A 19,287-nucleotide genomic window follows, 5' to 3' on the forward strand; every position below is an offset into this window, starting at 1 on the left:
GAAGATGTACTAAGAAATGAATGTGTGGATTGGGAGGAACTGCTATGCCTTGATGAATGTTTGGATCTAACGCTAACGGCCTTAGATGGAAACTTAAGCAAACTGGATCTAAGGCTTACACATTGGGAGCCTTGAACCCTTTCCTCTGCATCTTTGAATAAGGAACTAGGCTCTAGTTTCAATAGAACTGCACTGTAGCGCCTCCTCTCTTCCTGTAGGCTAAAAGAAAATTATTTAGCCCTATCTAAAGACTCTGGGATATTAATTTTGTTCAGTACATAAATTATTTCTTCTGCAATAGCACCCCCATCAAAATTCTTGCTTAAGAACTTCTTTTTCCTTTGGGCAAAGAGATGCCCCAAATGAATCAGCTAAGGTGAGCAGGTTTTGCCAAGCTCTTTTAAACCTTTGATGGAGCTGGCTTTCCTGCTGCAAAAGACAGAGCATGGCCTTTTCTGTGGGATGTTTTTGACTGACAAGGGCGGGGGGATTTGGCCCTAGTTTGCAAACCCTCATTGCTATGAGTTGACATTCTGTAAAATTCAAAGGAAACTTATCCCAAGCTTTAAACAGTATAAAATGCAATACAATTTAAGCATACAATTGAAAAAGCACACAAAAAGGGGCAATGCAACCTTTAAAAAAGACAATTACAAATGCTGCTTTCTTTGCTTTGTTTAGCCTGTTGAAGGCACTCAGGAACTGTTGCTGGGCAGATTTCCAGCTGGCCCCTCCCACCCCTTGCTGGAGGGTTGGAGGCTGGCTCTGAAGAAAAGGCGGGAACTGCAGAAGGCTGGAAATTTTGCAGGTTTCAATTGCTTTGCAAACTTGCTGTGGAAAGCTTGCTTCTGCAGGGGCTTGGTTGAGCTGCAAAGCTGGTCCCTCCCAGCAGGCTTGACTTCGGAAAGGGCGGGAAACTTTGCAAAGGAAACAATAGCTTTGCAGAAGATTGGTTTTACAGCAGCTGCAAAGGGCTGGATGTTGCAATTTGCTGAGGAAGCCTTGCTTCTGGAAAAGGTGGGAAACAGCAGAAGAAACACTTTGCAGAAGGTTTGCTTACTTCTGGCTGCAAAGGCTGGATTCTAGCAAAATGTATCCACTTTGCAGAAGGTTTGCTTGAGATGCAAAAAGGCGGGAACCCCAGGCAAAATGTATCAAGTTTGCAAAGGCTAGAATTCCCTTCTGAGGAGAAGGCAGGCTTCTTTTCTGAGGCAAGGGCAGGCATCCCTTTGGCTCTATTTTTCTATAGGAGACTATAGGCTTGGCAAAATAATGTTCTTTGATTCCTTCTTTTCCCTTCTTAGCACTTCTGGAAAAGAAGGCTTCTCTCAGCACTGTGCCATCGCGCCTGGGGGCTATAGCTCTTAGTGAAAGAAGCATGGATGTGACATCTTTCCCCAGGGGATTGCTTCTTGCCCTCCTTTAGGAAACTGGAACTCCCAAAGACCAAAACATAACAGATAACTCGAAATGGTATTTATTGTTCACAATGAGTTATCTTTCTCAGGTATAAGCTTGATGTTTCAACAGGGATAAAGGAAATATATTTTACAACCTCTGAAGTCCAAGGAGTTTGCAGCTGAGAAGCTTTTCCTGTTTCCTCTTTCCTCAATGGCTGTGAATATCGGAATAAACACAACCCCAGTCCAATGGCCTATGTTGAAGGGACAAGACCTTCCTCTGGTGCCAAAAGAACCGGTTTGAAGGCGCTTGGGTCTCCTCAATGTTGTCCAGGACGATCTGGACATAAACCATGAATCCCAAGGGTACAAAACCTTAGAATTGGTGCTGAGAGGCAATGTAAGCAGGGGCTTTTAGAGCCAAGTCTCTTACTCACGTCCATCTGATGGAAACTCTGATGGCAGAATGAAAAAAGGGAAGCACTCCCTTCCTCCAGGAAGAGGTGGAACCAAACAATTGAGCTTGAGAAAGCAATTCAACTGGTGCAAAAAACACTGATTGACAGCTATAAATAACCAATCAATCCAACTATGCATAAGCAGGGTAAAAAGGCAGGATTAAGCATGATACAACAGTTTAAATCTTGCAACTAACAGTTCTACACATAGGTGGCGCCACTCGCACCGTCACACTCACAACTACCATGGCACAGAGAAGCCACTGAAATCCACAAGAAGCATGTGGACAATTTTAACAGAAAGGAAGAAACCATGAAAATGAACAAAATCTGGCTACTAGTATTAAAATTAAAACTTTAAAATTATAACAGTAAATAAAGAACAAAACTCCAACACAGGGGAACTCCAGTCAAGAAACAATCAGGAACAGCTAATCACCTCCCATCAAAGAATTCCTCCAGGCATGAACAAGGCACACCAAAAAACTGTCAGGCCATCAAATGCTAATCAAGGTGGCCAACTCAGACATCCACACCTAGCTCCAACAGACAAGTGTTCTTTCTCCCACCCTGGACTTTCTACAAATATATAAACCCAATTTTCCTAGTTTTCAACAGACCTCACAACCTCTGAGGATGTCTGCCATAGATGCAGACAAAATGTCAGGAGAGAATGCTTTGAGAACATGGCCATACAACCTACAACAACCCATTGTTAGCTTTGTCAAGTAGAGTCCCCATGAAATAGTACTGTTTCCATATGCCTGCAAGACGCCTTTGGATTAATGGCAATCCTGTGAATTTATAGGTTTTTGTTATGCAAGAAATAGAGAAGGCAAAAAGCCGCCTACTCTGTTTACACTTTCTCTCACATGCTTTACATAGGGCAGCTCTTGGGCTCTGATCCCACGCAGCAAACGGAGATCCGACTGGCAGGCGGCCTAAATAATTGCAGCGGAAGAGTAGAATTGCTCCATCATGGTGAATGGGGCACCATTTGTGGAGATGGATGGGGCATTGAGGAAGCCACAGTGGTATGCCAAGAGATGGGTTGTGGAACTGCCAGCTTGGATCAAAGCAGAACATGGCATGGAAGTGGAAGCAGTCCCATTTGGTTGGATGACGTCCATTGCAGAGGGACAGAATCTGCTCTGCATCAGTGCTCAGCAAGTCCTCTGGGGAGATATGACTGTGACCGTAGGAAAACAGCTTCTGTTGTGTGTTCAGGTAAGTTCATCAACCATCATTACCTTGATCGCATTTTGTTCAATAACTCGGATTTCCAACTGGCCCTTTCCAGGAAAAAAGTATGCCATAGTGGTTTGTGTCTTGGGCGAGGACTCTGGGAGACCGGGGTCCCAGCCATGGTGGGAAATTTAATAAACTCATTGGATTATTTTGAAGATTTGTTCACCCCCCCCCCCCCAGGAGAGAAGTGTGAGCAGAAAGGATTGTATTGGGGAAAGGGATAATGGACTGAAATGGGTTTTGATGCTTCAGCTCCAGTTAATACAATGGGTGCCAGCCAGGTAAACAGACATGAATCATAGAATCATAGAATCATAGAATCAAAGAGTTGGAAGAGACCTCATGGGCCATCCAGTCCAACCCCATTCTGCCAAGAAGCAGGAATATTGCATTCAAATCACCCCTGACAGATGGCCATCCAGCCTCTGCTTAAAAGCTTCCAAGGAAGGAGCCTCCACCACACTCCGGGGCAGAGAGTTCCACTGCTGAACGGCTCTCACAGTCAGGAAGTTCTTCCTCATGTTCAGATGGAATCTCCTCTCTTGTAGTTTGAAGCCATTGTTCCATTGCATCCTAGTCTCCAGGGAAGCAGAAAACAAGCTTGCTCCCTCCTCCCTGTGGCTTCCTCTCACATATTTATACCTGGCTATCATATCTCCTCTCAGCCTTCTCTTCTTCAGGCTAAACATGCCCAGTTCCCTAAGCCGCTCCTCATAGGGCTTGTTCTCCAGACCCTTGATCATTTGAGTCGCCCTCCTCTGGACACATTCCAGCTTGTCAATATCTCTCTTGAATTGTGGTGCCCAGAATTGGACACAATATTCCAGATGTGGTCTAACCAAAGCAGAATAGAGGGGTAGCATTACTTCCTTAGATCTAGATACTATGCTCCTATTGATGCAGGCCAAAATCCCATTGGCTTTTTTTGCTGCCACATCACATTGTTGGCTCATGTTTAACTTGTTGTCCACGAGGACTCCAAGATCTTTTTCACACGTACTGCTCTCGAGCCAGTCATCATCGTCCCCCATTCTGTATCTTTGCCTTTCGTTTTTCCTGCCAAAATGGAGTATCTTGCATTTGTTACTGTTGAACTTCATTTTGTTAGTTTTGGCCCATCTCTCTAATTTGTCAAGATCGTTTTGAATCCTGCTCCTGTCCTCTGGAGTGTTGGCTATTCCTCCCAATTTGGTGTCGTCTGCAAACTTGATGATCATGCCTTCTAGCCCTTCATCTAAGTCATTAATATAGATGTTGAACAGGACCGGGCCCAGGACGGAACCCTTCTGATGGCACTCCGCTTGTCACTTCTTTCCAAGATGAAGAGGAAGCATTAGTGAGCACTCTCTGTGTTCGTCCACTTAACCAATTACAGATCCACCTCACCGTAGTTTTGCCTCACCCACATTGGACTAGTTTCCTTGCCAGAAGGTCATGGGGGACCTTGTCGAAGGCCTTACTGAAACCCAGGTACGCTACATCCACGGCATTCCCCGCATCTACCCAGCTTGTAACTCTATCGAAAAAAGAGATCAGATGAGTCTGGCATGACTTGTTTTTGATAAATCCATGTTGACTATTAGCGATGATCGCATTTGTTTCTAATTGTTTGCAGACCACTTCCTTAACAATCTTTTCCAGAATCTTGCCCGGTATCGACGTGAGGCTGACCGGACGGTAGTTGTTTGGGTCATCCTTTTTTCCCTTCTTGAAGATTGGGACCACATTGGCCCTCCTCCAATCTGCTGGAACTTCTCCCGTTCTCCAAGAACTCTCAAAGATGGTTGCCAATGGTTCCGAAATGACTTCCACTAGTTCCTTCAGTACTCTTGGGTGTAGTTGATCTGGCCCTGGGGACTTGAACTCATTAAGAGCGGCCAGGTATTTCTGGACGACTTGTTTCCCAATTTGGGGTTGGATGTCCTCTAATCTCTTATCCACTCCATCTTGCTGAGGTTGAAGATGACTTTCTTTTTGTGAGAAGACTGAGGCAAAGAAGGCATTAAGTAGTTCTGCCTTTTCCCTATCCCCTGTCAGCATTGCACCATCTTCTCCTCGAAGAGGTCCTATGAGCAAATATTCTCATAAATAAATCAGATCATAACAAGGAAACACTCAGAGGATCTTTCGAAAGTCACACACGTATGTCCCATGTGTCTGCCCAGGGCTTCCCAGTGCTTCTTGAGGGGATTATGTTAACTAAGGTGTCACCATCTCCAGAGGGTTTAATGGAAAACATTGTGAAATGATGGCCACGTGGGCTCCCTATTTAATCCCTATGGGGTCATGGACTATAGGGTTCATCATGTTGGTGTCTGGTTTTTAACGACATGACCATCTTTCTAGAGTACTTTAGTGGTGTTGAACTAAATGGCCTTTTGTATCCCTTCCAACTGTACAATTCTAAGCACCAGCTACAGCAGAAATAAGTAACCTACCTGCAGCCTGGCAGTCCCTCTTCCTCATTCTGTGCCATGTGACTGGGAGAGGAGAGAGGGGAAAGGCCGCCCTCTCCCTTCCCCAAAGATCCTTTGTGATCTGTCACCCTATTGCTCTTGCAGCTAGCATTGACAGGGACAGAGGGGCAGCCATCCATGTCCCCAGGTCACATAATCTGGAAAGCATGCAATAGGTATTGAGACACCCACAGCCAATTCTGCATGAGGACCACTGCCAGAACTCAAATTCTGGTGTGGTGTTTGGGTTTTCCCTGAGTCATTTACCAAGGGTACAGCCATATAAGCAGCTTTCCCCAAATTCAGTTGGATCAACCTGCCTGGATAGTATATCTGCCTGTGGGCTAATTGTGCTGGTACAGCTGTACCAGGAGCTCCCAAGTCAGACGCCCCAAGATACGGGCGCAGCTGGTGCACAAGTTTTAACTGTAGGGTTCCAGGCCCAGCAATGAGTCCAGGAGGACTCCCAAGCTGCAAACCTGTGCCTTCAGGGGGAGTGTAATCCCGTCAAGCACAGGCTGTAACCCTATATCCTGTTCAGCCTTCCGACTGACCAGGAGGACCTCTGTTTTGTCTGACAATTGCTGTCCTTTTTACTAATCATCACCATCATCATGACTGTGCTGGTACAGCTGTACCAGGAGCTCCAACTTTATTTTCTTTCTGTTATCTGTTTTGCAGTCATAGGACAGGCCTCCTGTCCATCATAATTAAGCTTTGGTTCCGCCCCTTGTTCTGGGCTCTGGGAGGGAAAGGAGCCATTTTTGGGCAGTCTCACACAAGGAAGCTAAGCTATAGGACGTAGACCAGCTCGTCCCGTAGAAAAGCTTCCTTTCTCAAGAGCATCCAGGGAAATTAACCATCCAAGGAAAAGGGAGCATCCAGGGGAATTAACCATCCAGGGAAAAATAGCATCCAGGAGAAAGGTCCCAAAAGCTCTGGCTGAGAGCTCACAGCCTCCCAGCCTCACAGCATCAGAGGGAACAACCCTGAAGTTTCTAAGAATTCTCGAGGGAGAACAGCATTACAGACCCACGGAACTCCAGCTGAAATGTCTTCGAGCCTCGGCTGGTAGGTCTACTCGATACCCAGACGCATTTGGAATCGGTAGTAGGTCCCACACCGATGAGGCATAGATAGAAAGCAGCCTGGGAGAGGTTAAAAAGGGTTTTTTTTTCTTACAGAGAAAGTACAGTTAATCAAAGTCAGGTACCAGCCCATTGAGGACTAGACTAAGGAAGCCTTGAAGTGTTGTTTGAACCATTGAAGATTTGTTGTTTGTTCCATAATAAAGACTTTGTTGCATCATTAAAGACTCTAAAGACCATCACTTCAGTAAAATCCCTGAGAACCTCTCTTTGAAGCACCCCTAGCTTCCCACTGGGCTTAAAGTATACGTCCTATAGAAAAGTACAGCTGTTACAGGCCCAGCGCGCGACAGAACACTAATCCTCACACCTATCAAAATGGTCAGTATAGAAAGGGCCACAGAAACAAATGAAAATCACAGGATCATAGTTTAACTACAAGGAAAAAGGGAACAAAATGGCCTGCAGGAGCAAAGAACTTGCTATGCAGGAACAAGCAATCAAAACACTCCTGACAGATGGCCATCTAAGGGTTGAATATAATATCAGAGCCTTCCAAAGTTGCACTGTTGAAACAGCAATGTTATGTGCTTGTGCAGTGAGCTTGTGCAGCCGTAAGGAGAGCTGAACAATACAAATAATAATAATAATAATAATAATAATGATAATAATACAATATGAGGATTTAAAGATCGAACTTCAAAGACTCTGGCACAAGCCAGTAAAGGTGGTTCCAGTGATGATCGGCACACTGGGTGCAGTGCCTAAAGACTTTGGCCTGCACTTAAAAACAATCGGCGCTGACAAAATTATCATCTGCCAGCTCCAGAAGGCCACCTTACTGGGATCTGCACGTATTGTTTGCCGATACATCACACAGTCCTAGACACTTGGGAAGTGTCCGACATGTGATCCAATACAACAGCCAGCAGAGTGTCTGCTTTGGACTCATGTTGTTGTGTTTCAAATAATAATAATAATAATAATAATAATAATAATAATAATAATAATTTTATCTCTTCCTAATTAGATGTGAGATTGGTTGACGGTCCAACTCCATGCTCTGGTCGAGTGGAGGTGTTCCACAGCAAGGGCTGGGGAACAGTATGTAGCAATGGCTGGGATTTAGAGGATGCCCGTGTGGTGTGCCAGGAAATAGGCTGTGGAGAAGCTCTAGCAGCAGGCACTGAAGTGCGATTTGGTCAAGGGTCTGGTCCCATTTGGATGGATCCAGTGAACTGCACAGGGAAAGAGAATGTTTTGAAGGAATGTCCTCATGAGAAGAGCCTCAACCTCACCTGTGACCACAGGAATGATGCTAGCGTGGAATGTGCAGGTAATCATCATGAAACAGAGGGCGTAGAAAGGTTAGGTGAAAAAAAATATTCTTCCCTTCTCTCTCTTAAATGTACCTTCAAAAATACTTTTTTTAAAAAAATGTCCTTCTCTGTCTGAATTTTGTTTTACATTATTTGAAGATGCCTTGGGTTTGACCTCAGGAGAAAAGCAGAGTATGAATTCAATCAAAGAATGATTTAAACAATAGGTAAAATAAGTCCAATGTAGGACTGTGACAATGTAAAAAAAAATGCCAATGTGGGAATGGCCAGTTAAAGTATTCCCAAGAGGAAGCCAAAAAACTCTGTTGAAAAAGCTCCAGTGATTCCCAATAGATACCAGGATTTCAGTATTTTTCCCAATTCTAAAGTAGTTTTATCACAATTCAGGCTTGATAGTTACAAAGTAGAGAAGATCCAGAGAAGCACAGACAAAATGTTTAATGTCTAGAAGCCAAGCCCTATGAGGAGTCACTTAAGGAGCTGGGTATGTTTAGCCTGGAGAAGAGGTGGTGGAGAAATGACATGATAGCCATGTTCACATTTTGGAAAGGTTCCTTTCCTGACCATCCATGATGAGGTTGATTTGCAGCCTTCTCTCCCGCCTCCCTTGTCCCAGTAGAATTCAGAACAAATTATTATTAATTGAAGGTGAAAGGGTGCATTTTGAGAAGGTACTAGTTTAGAATTATAGAATGATAGAGTTGGAAGAGATCACATGGGACATCTAGTCCAAGCTTCTGTCATGCAGAAAAAGAATAAAGTACCCCTGACAGATGGCCATCTAGCCTCTGCTTAAAAGCCGCCAAAAAATGAGCTTCTCCCACATTCTGAGACAGTTTCTATGGACAAAGTTTTTCACTCCTTTCTTAAGAGCTGAAGTTAATAAATGGAGGAACATAGTGGAGTCTCCTTAGAATCATAGAATCATAGAGTTGGAAGAGACCTCATGGGCCATCCAGTCCAACCCCATTCTGCCAAGAAGCAGGAATATTGCATTCAAAGCACCCCCAACAGGTGATCATCCAGCCTCTGCTTAAGAGCTTCCAAAGAAGGAGCCTCCACCACACTCTGGGGCAGAGAGTTCCACTGCTGAATGGCTCTCACAGTCAGGAAGTTCTTCCTCATGTTCAGATGGAATCTCCTTTCTTGTAGTTTGAAGCCATTGTTCCATGTCCTAGTCTCCAGGGAAGCAGAAAACAAGCTTGCTCCCTCCTCCCTGTGGCTTCCTCTCGCATATTTATACATGGCTATCATGTCTCCTCTCAGCCTTCTCTTCTTCAGGCTAGACATGCCCAGTTCCCTAAGCTGCTCCTCATAAGTCTTATTCTTAAGACCCTTGATCATTTTAGTCGCCCTCCTCTGGACACATTCCAGCTTGTCAATTGTGGTGCCCAGAATTGGACACAATATTCCAGGTGTGGTCTAACCAAGGCAGAATAGAGCATGGGGTAGCATGACTTCCCTGGACCTAGACACTAGGCTCCTATTGATGCAGGCCAAAATCCCATTGGCTTTTTTTGCCGTTGCATCACATTGTTGGCTCATTTTGTCTCTTTGCATTTCCTTTTTTCTGCCTATGTGGAGTCTCTTGCATTTTTCCCTGTTGAACTTCATTTTGTTAGTGTTGGCCATTCATCTCTCTAATCTGTCAAGATCGTTTTGAATCCTGCTCCTGTCCTTTGGAATCTTGGCTCTCCTTCCTAATTTGGTGTCATCTGCAAACTTGATGATCATGCCTTCTAACCATCTTTCTCTTGAGGTTTGTCAGCAGATGCTGGGTGGCCATCTGTCAGGGGTGCTTTGATTGAAGGTAAATGGGTTTGGACTGGATGACTCTTCTGGTCTCTCCCTACTTCCAAAGATTATTCACAGCTCAGAACTTGGTCTCCATAAATGTACCTCTAACATTTTCCTCAGAAAATACTGTATTATTTCTGTACAGAAATCTGACTTTTACATAGAAAATAGTATTTTGCACAGAAAATTATCTTAGGATAGTCAACAAATATGGCCCTTAATAATTTTTGTAAGGATTCTTTCTGTTCCTACCAATATCAGAAACCTTGATAATGACTGTTATTTTGCATCCTTTTCAGTGGTGAGATTATCTGATGGCCATGATCGCTGTGCTGGGAAAGTTGAGCTCCTCCACGAGGGCCAATGGAGAATGGTAGAGTACCCAGGCTTGGGTGATAAAGAATCCAGGGTGGTGTGCAGGTACCTTGGCTGTGGAACTGCTCTGCATGCCCCAGGCTATCCAATTTATGGAGAAATAATGGCTCCCTTCTGGCTGGATGATTTTCGCTGTAATGGGTCAGAGACCTCCCTCAGTCAATGTGAAAGAGGACCAAGGCGGGAGTATTATTACGATAGCGATCGGCTATTTTATATGGCCGGTGTCATATGCTCAGGTAAGTCATTGTCATGAAAATTTGTATCTGAAACCAGTAATATTGTTTTAATTTATCTCTTCTGTACTAATAAAGTAAAATAACAGAATAGAAATTGATAAGAGTCCAAAAGCTAAATTGCTTCTGGTCATCAATTTCCTTCTATCCTGAGGAAGGCATGGTTCCCTCACTCCATTCTCTTACTCCAAGGACAAAAGGTGCCTTGTCTTATGCTGCCCAATCTTTAATTAGGTTCCTACAGTTTACCCTTTTCATATTTTCTAATAGACAGATCATCTTTCACATCTTGCATTCTGTGTTGTCAGGAAATTTATGTCAGGCTCCATGTTGTGCAACATTCACACTTGCACAATCCTGCAGGTGTACCATCCCCAACCATAGACCAGGAGCAACAGGAACACCATACAGGAGAACCATAGGCTCTTGGACGAATCTCAATGGATTGTCCTTGACGAATGCACCGGGGGTGTCGAGGAGGAGGACAACACTTTTCACCTACACAATTCACACCAACAGGATCACTTTTCTGGAGACCTACACACTACATTGCACAAAAGGGGCCCTGTCATTCCTGAAAGTAAACAGGTCTTGGTAGTAGGCGACTCCCTCCTTAGAGGAACGGAAGCTGTCATTTCCAGACCAGATGGGATGGCTCGAGAAATATGCTGCCTGCCGGGGGCAAAAATACACCATATCACTCAGAGGCTCACCAGGCTCCTCAAGCCCTATCACCGTCCTCCCCTCATGTTGATTCATGTAGGAACCAATGATACTGCAAGGCATACGTTTCAAAAGATCACAAATGATTTTCGAGCTCTAGGAGCAAAGCTAAAAGAATGTAATGTACAGGTGGTCTTTTCATCCCTCCTCCCTGTTGTAAGACACGGACCCACAAGAGCCAGAAAAATAGTACAGGTCAATGACCGGCTTAGAAAATGGTGTCAGGAGGAACGCTTTGGCTTCCTCGACCATGGCCTGCTTTTCCAGGAGGATGGCCTACTGGCAAGGGATGGGGTGCATCTCACACAAGTAGGAAAACACCTTTTTGCTCACAGACTCGCAAACCTCATTAGATGCACTTTAAACTAGGTCCACCGGGGGAGGGGGACAACAGCCTTGCGAACACTACTTTACCCATAATGTCTGGGAATCGCCAGAAGGCTAAACGGAGGGCTGCACAAACACAACAAGGACCAAGTACCAAAAGCACAATAATCCCAATTAAACAGCTCAAGGGAAGATCCCAGGGGCTCACATGTCTTTACACTAATGCACAGAGCATGGGAAATAAACAAGACGAACTCCAACTTTTAGCACAACACCACAAATATGATATCATAGGGATCACTGAAACCTGGTGGGATGACTCCTATCGCTGGAATGTAGATATCGAGGGGTATAACCTCTTTCACAGAAACCGAACAAAGGGGAGAGGAGGTGGAGTAGCCTTATATGTCAAAAACTCTTATGCTGCAGAAGAGATTCAAGACAGCAATCTGGGAAACCAGCTTGAAATCATCTGGATAAGAATCAAGGGAACTGGGACTCAAAAAGATGTCGTTGTAGGCGTCTACTACAGACCCCCAAGCCAGGAGGAAGAACTTGATGAAGTCTTCTGCCAACAGTTGACCAAACAGGCACAGAAAAGAGATGTAGTAGTCATGGGCGATTTCAACTATACCGATATTTGCTGGAAAACAAACTCGGCCAAGAGTACAAGGTCCAACAAATTCCTCGCTTGCCTTGCAGACAATTTCATGGTCCAGAAGGTAGAAGAGGCAACAAGGGGATTGGCTACTCTTGATCTCATCCTAACAAATGCGGAGGACCTGATCGATGCGGTCGAAGTGGTAGGATCCTTAGGGGCAAGTGACCATGTGCTCCTGCAATTTGAGGTACAAAGGAAGGCCGAAACTAAGACAAGTCAAACCCGCATTTTGGACTTTAGGAGAGCTGATTTCCAAAAAATGAAGGAAACGCTGAGCAGCATTCCGTGGACACAAATACTAAAAGACAAGGGAGTTACGGATGGATGGGAATTTCTCAAGAGTGAAATACTCAAGACGCAATTGCAAACCGTGCCAACAAAGAGAAAAAATAGGACAAGTGCAAAGAAGCCAGAATGGATGTCCAAAGAACTTCTAACTGTGCTAAGACACAAAAGAGACATGCACAAGAAGTGGAAAAAGGGAGAAATCACCAAAGAAGAATTCAAACAAATAGCCAACACCTGTAGGGAAAAGGTCCGCAAGGCTAAAACACAAAACGAGCTCAGGCTTGCCAGGGACATTAAAAACAATAAAAAGGGCTTCTATTCTTATGTCAGTAGAAAAAGGAAAAACAAGGAGGCGATAGGACCTCTTCGCGGATGCAATGCTGACAGGGGATAGGGAAAAGGCAGAACTACTTAATGCCTTCTTTGCCTCGGTCTTCTCACAAAAAGAGAGTCTTCAACCTCAGCAAGATGGAGTGGATGAGGGATTGGAGGACATCCAACCCCAAATTGGGAAAGAAGTCGTCCAGGAATACCTGGCCGCTCTTAATGAGTTCAAGTCCCCAGGGCCAGATCAACTACACCCCAGAGTATTGAAGGAACTAGCGGAAGTCATTTCGGAACCATTGGCAACCATCTTTGAGAGTTCTTGGTGAACGGGAGAAGTTCCAGCAGATTGGAGGAGGGCCAATGTGGTCCCAATCTTCAAGAAGGGAAAAAAGGATGACCCAAACAACTACCGTCCGGTCAGCCTCACGTCGATACCGGGCAAGATTCTGGAAAAGATTGTTAAGGAAGCGGTCTGCAAACACTTAGAAACAAATGCAGTCATCGCTAATAGTCAACATGGATTTATCAAAAACAAGTCATGCCAGACTAATCTGATCTCTTTCTTCGATAGAGCTACAAGCTGGGTAGATGCAGGGAATGCCGTGGATGTAGCGTACCTGGATTTCAGTAAGGCCTTCGACAAGGTCCCCCATGATCTTCTGGCAAGGAAACTAGTCCAATGTGGGCTAGGCAAAACTACGGTGAGGTGGATCTGTAATTGGTTAAGTGGACGAACACAGAGAGTGCTCACTAATGCTTCCTCTTCATCTTGGAAAGAAGTGACAAGTGGAGTGCCGCAGGGTTCCGTCCTGGGCCCGGTCCTGTTCAACATCTTTATTAACGACTTAGATGAAGGGCTAGAAGGCATGATCATCAAGTTTGCAGACGACACCAAATTGGGAGGGATAGCCAATACTCCAGAGGACAGGAGCAGGATTCAAAACGATCTTGACAGATTAGAGAGATGGGCCAAAACTAACAAAATGAAGGTCAACAGTGACAAATGCAAGATACTCCACTTTGGCAGAAAAAATGAAATGCAAAGATACAGAATGGGGGATGCCTGGCTCGAGAGCAGTACGTGTGAAAAAGATCTTGGAGTCCTCGTGGACAACAAGTTAAACATGAGCCAACAATGTGATGTGGCGGCAAAAAAAGCCAATGGGATTTTGGCCTGCATCAAGAGGAGCCTAGTGTCTAGATCTAAGGAAGTAATGCTACCCCTCTATTCTGCTTTGGTTAGACCACATCTGGAATATTGTGTCCAATTCTGGGCACCACAATTCAAGAGAGATATTGACAAGCTGGAATGTGTCCAGAGGAGGGCAACTCAAATGATCAAGGGTCTGGAGAACAAGCCCTATGAGGAGCGGCTTAGGGAACTGGGCATGTTTAGCCTGAAGAAGAGAAGGCTGAGAGGAGATATGATAGCCATGTATAAATATGTGAGAGGAAGCCACAGGGAGGAGGGAGCAAGCTTGTTTTCTGCTTCCTTGGAGACTAGGACGTGGAACAATGGCTTCAAACTACAAGAGAGGAGATTCCATCTGAACATTAGGAAGAACTTCCTGACTGTGAGAGCCGTTCAGCAGTGGAACTCTCTGCCCCGGAGTGTGGTGGAGGCTCCTTCTTTGGAAGCTTTTAAGCAGAGGCTGGATGGCCATCTGTCAGGGGTGATTTGAATGCAATATTCCTGCTTCTTGGCAGAATGGGGTTGGACTGGATGGCCCATGAGGTCTCTTCCAACTCTTTGATTCTATGATTCTATGATTCTATGATCTACATTGCCATATGACGAAACTGCATTATCTAGTTATTAGACTCATAATGCAGTTTAAATGCATTGAACCACATTATGTGAGTACCAGCTAGTTTAAAAACCCCTGTCCTTAATCGTTGTTTGATGTATTTTAATATGTATTTTATAGAAATACATTTCAATATGTGTATTTGTGATATTTTTGCAATGTTTATGTGGCTTAATTATTCTATAACCCACCTCAAACCTTGAGGAGAGGTGAGTAAGAAATAAAATTATTATTATAATCATTATTAAAGGGATTATGGACTTTCCATGTGTTTTGAATTTGAATTTAACTTGTCTATAACCCTATTTCTCCATACAATCCACTGGTGTCGGACATGTCTATATATCTGATTTTCTCCCTCCTACCCCTCATAAATACCTTCATAGCATCCCTGATCTTTATTGTGAGATCCCCAGGAAATTCCCTAGGACCGAAAAAAATAGTGTGACGCTGTAACTCTTCTGTTTCATCAGAGCTTCACCTTGTGAATGGCTCCAATAAGTGTTCTGGAAGGGTCGAGGTGTTCCACAATGGAACGTGGGGGACAATTTGTGATGCTGGCTGGGATCTACAGGATGCCCAAGTTGTGTGCAGGGAACTGGGCTGTGGAGAGGCCTTAAGCGCATCTGGTGGAGCCCGTTTTGGAGGAGGGACTGGTCCCATCTGGCTAGAGGGAATGAACTGCACTGGGAAAGAAGACTCTTTAAGGCAATGCCCCAAAGGACAGTGGGGAGAACACAGCTGTGACCACAGCAGAGACGCAAGTGTGGAATGTGCAGGTAGGACTGTATCACTATACGATAATGAGTTGGTAAAGAGGGAAGTTACCAAGTTGTTATTCTTGTTATTTACCATCGTGTTGACTTTGACTTATGACAACCTCATGAATGAGAGACCTCCAAGACCTTGGGTCATCAGTTGTCCTGCTTCTGTCTTGTAAATTCAAGTCCACAACTTCAGTGATTTCAAGAAGGCCATCTTTCACGGTCGCCTTCTTTTTCTACTTTGTTCTATTTTACTAAACATTATCATATTTTTATATGAGTTACATTAATTACAGAAATGCTTGCTTTTATTGGTTTTGGGGGTATAGCTTTTCCAGTTACCAACTCTCCATTCAGGATAGCAAATGTTGTCCCTGTTTTCAAGAAGGGAAAAAATTATGACCCAAACAATTACCATCCAATGTACTGTTGAGGGCTTTCATGGCCAGAATCACTGGGTTGTTGTGAGTTTTCCAGGCTGTCTGGCCATGTTCCAGAAGCATTCACTCCTAATGTTTCACCCACATCTATGGCAGGCATCCTTAGTGGACAGAGGCGGCCCTAGGTAATTTTCAAAGGTAAGCAGACAGTATTTTGGCGCCCTCCCCCAACCAATCATTGATATATATTTTCTGTTCGTCGTGGGAGTTCTGTGTGCCATATTTGGTTCAATTCCATCATTGGTGGAGTTCAGAATGCTCTTTGATTGTAGGTGAACTATACATCCCAGTAACTACACTTGCCGCACTTGCTCCCTTGCCCGCTTTGGGTCCGGAGGCATGCCTGAAGACCCTGGCGTGTGCACCAAAAGTCACCTCTTCTCCTGACTTTCTCCACATTGAAACATTAGGAGCCTAGTGTCTAGATCTAGGGAAGTAATGCTACCCCTCTATTCCGCTTTGGTTAGACCACACCTGGAATATTGTGTCCAATTCTGGGCACCACAATTCAAGAGAGATATTGACAAGCTGGAATGTGTCCAGAGGAGGGTGACTAAAATGGTCAAGGGTCTGGAGAACAAGCCATATGAGGAGCGGCTTAAGGAGCTGGGCATGTTTAAGGAGCTGGGCATGTTTAGCCTGAAGAAGAGAAGGCTGAGGGGTGTATAAATATGTGAGAGGAAGTCATAGGGAGGAGGGAGCAAGCTTGTATTCTGCTTCCCTGGAGACTAGGACAAGGAACAATGGCTTCAAACTACAAGAGAGGAGATTCCATCTGAACATGAGGAAGAACTTCCTGACTGTGAGAGCCGATCAGCAGTGGAACTCTCTGCCCCGGAGTGTGGTGGAGGCTCCTTCTTTGGAAGCTTTTAAACAGAGGCTGGATGGCCATCTGTCAGGGGTGATTTGAAAGCAATATTCCTGCTTCTTGGCAGAATGGGGTTGGACTGGATGGCCCATGAGGTCTCTTCCAACTCTTTGATTCTATGATTCTATGTTATGTCTGTTGGAAACTAGGCAAGTGGGGTTTATATATCTGTGGAATAATGTCCAGGGTGGTAGAAAAAACTCTTGTCTGTTGGAGTTAGGCGTGAAGGTTTCAAATGGCCACCTTGATCAGCATTTAATGGCCTAGCAGTTTCAAGGTGTGGCTTCTTACTGCCTGGGGGAGTCCTTTGCTGGGAGGTGATTAACTGTCCCTGATTGTTTCTTGCCTGGAATTTCCCTGTTTTTGAGTTTTGTTCTTAATTTACTGTTATAATTTTAGAGTTTTAATTTTAGTACTGGTTGCCAGATTTTGTTCATTTTCAAGGTTTCGTCCTTTATTTTGACATTGTCCACCTGCTTCTTGTGGATTTCAATGGCTTCTCTGTGTAGCTTGACATGGTGGTTGTTGGAGTGGTCCAGCATTTCTGTGTTCTCAAATAATATGTTGTGTCCAGGCTGGTTCATCAGGTGCTCTGCTATGGCTGACTTCTCTGGTTGAAGTAGTCTGCAGTGCCTTTCATGTTCCTTGATTCGTGCCTGGGCAATGCTGCTGTGTTTGGTGGTCTCTATGTAGACTTGTCCACAGCTGCATGGTTCACGGGAGACTCCTGCAGAGGTGAAAGGATCCTTTTTGTCCTTTGCTGAATGTAGCATTAGTTAGATTTTCTTGGTGGGTCTGTAGACTGTTTGTAGGTTGTGTGTCTTCATCTACTTCCTTATGCTATCAGTGGTTCCCTTGATGTCTGGTAAGAACACCTTTCCTGTGGGTGAATCTCTGTCTTTACTCTTGTCTCTTTTTCTCAGTCTTGCAGCTGTTCTGATGTCTATGGTGGAGTATCCATTGGCCTGGAGAGCCCAGTTGAGGTGGTTCAGTTTGTCTTGGAGGAGGTGGGGTGTGCAGATTATTTTTGCATGGTCTGCCAGGGTTTTAATTGTGCTTCTTTTTTGACTTGGGTGATGGTTGGAGTGTTATGTATTGTAGGTATCTATCTGTGTGTGTAGGTTTTCTGTAAACTGTGTGGCCCAATTGTTGATTGGGTTTGTGGATGACTAGGACATCTAGAAATGGCATTTTTCCTTAATTTTCTTTTTCCATAGTGAATTGGATGTGTGCGTGGATACTGTTGAGGTGCTCCAGGAACCACCTCAACCAACCTGGACACAGCATATTAGAGAAACAATCAGGGCCAGCTAATAACCTCCCAACAAAGAATTTCCCCAGGCAGTAAGAGGTCACACCTTGAAACTGTTAGGCCATTAAATGCTAATCAAGGTGGCCAATGGCAACTTTCATACCTACCTCAAACAGACAAGAGTTCTTTCTCCCACCCTGGACCTTATTCCACAGATATAAACCCAATTTTCCTAGTTTCCAACAGACCTCAAAACCTCTGAGGATGTCTGCTATAGATGCAGGTGAAACATCAGGATAGAATGCTTCTGGAACATGGCCATACAGCCTGGAAAACTTTGAGCTTGAACATATGGCAGTGTTGACGCAGATAACAAAGGGCCCTTCCACACAGCCCTGTATCCCAGAATATCAAGGTAGAACATCCCACATTATCTGAGTGTAGACACAGATAACCCATTTCAAAGCAGATATTGTGGGATTTTCTGCCTTGATATTCTGGGTTATATGGCTGTGTGGAAGGGCCCTTGTTCAACAGTGAAACTCACTGTTTTGGTTGGCTTTTAAACAGAGGGTGGATGGCCATCTGTCATGGCTACTTTGATTTTGCTTTTCCTGTATGGCAGGGGGTAGGAGTTGATGTCCCATGCAATATCTTCCAACTCTATGAATTTATGATTCTATATCTCAGAATCTTCCTGCTCGCTGAAGGTATTTAAATCCCAATGTTGGGAAGTGGAAAGCAGCGGAACTTCTCCAGGATTAAGCCAATGAGGAGATAGTTAAAACGTGCAAGTCAAAGTTTTGTCAGTAAGCACATATATTGTAATTTCAGATGCATCCAGAGAGTGACACTGTAGCAGGCATGGGAAAACTTCAGCCCTCCAGTTGTTTTGGACTTCAATTCTCAGAAATCTTAGTCAGCTTATCAGTTGTTAGGAATTGTGGGAGTTGAAGTCCAAAAAACCTAGAAGACCAAAATTTGCCCTTGCCTGTTATAGAGTCATACATTCTGGCAAAATTTCTGAACTGCTCTCACCATGTGATCATTTGTGTTATATCTTTGGTGAAGAAATGATGAGAAGAACAAGAGACATGCCTACTTCAGATCCAATAAAGATCAGATTGGTGAATGGTTTCAGCCGATGTTCTGGGAGAATTGAAGTATTCCACAACCAGGACTGGGGAACCCTGTGTGACACCAAATGGGATCTGAATGATGCTCGGGTTTTGTGCAAGGAATTTGGATGTGGAGATGTTATATCAGTTCCTTGGGGAGCTCATTTTGAAAGAACAAACAGTCCTGTCTGGCCCTTCGGTTTCGACTGTAAAGGAACAGAAGATGCTCTCAGTGACTGTGAAGATGCTAGTGCTCCATCTTGCCACTTTGGAGGAGGTGCTGCAGTTGTGTGCTCAGGTAATGTGTAGGAAT

The 19,287-nt window shown here is 44.4% G+C and overlaps 1 protein-coding gene across 6 annotated transcripts in view; it reads left to right on the plus strand.

Annotated features, from left to right (window-relative positions):
- LOC137096242 (deleted in malignant brain tumors 1 protein-like) overlaps window positions 1–19,287 on the plus strand; it is a 97,532-nt gene that overhangs the window by 18,070 nt on the left and 60,175 nt on the right. For 4 of the 6 annotated variants that reach the window (XR_010909372.1, XM_067465002.1, XM_067465001.1 and 1 more), the window contains exons 3-7: window positions 2,744–3,085; window positions 7,681–7,986; window positions 10,087–10,401; window positions 15,006–15,311; window positions 18,928–19,272. Coding sequence is in view for 5 of the 6 variants with exons in the window: in XM_067465002.1 (XP_067321103.1) it covers window positions 2,744–3,085; window positions 7,681–7,986; window positions 10,087–10,401; window positions 15,006–15,311; window positions 18,928–19,272 (1,614 nt within the window). In the remaining variant the exon portion in view is untranslated. The remainder of the gene's footprint in view (window positions 1–2,743; window positions 3,086–7,680; window positions 7,987–10,086; window positions 10,402–15,005; window positions 15,312–18,927; window positions 19,273–19,287) is intronic. The other 2 variants (XM_067465004.1, XM_067465005.1) reach the window with 2 other exon arrangements.

The sequence above is a fragment of the Anolis sagrei genome, chromosome 2, assembly GCF_037176765.1.
Source record: "Anolis sagrei isolate rAnoSag1 chromosome 2, rAnoSag1.mat, whole genome shotgun sequence".
Lineage (NCBI taxonomy): Eukaryota > Metazoa > Chordata > Lepidosauria > Squamata > Dactyloidae > Anolis > Anolis sagrei.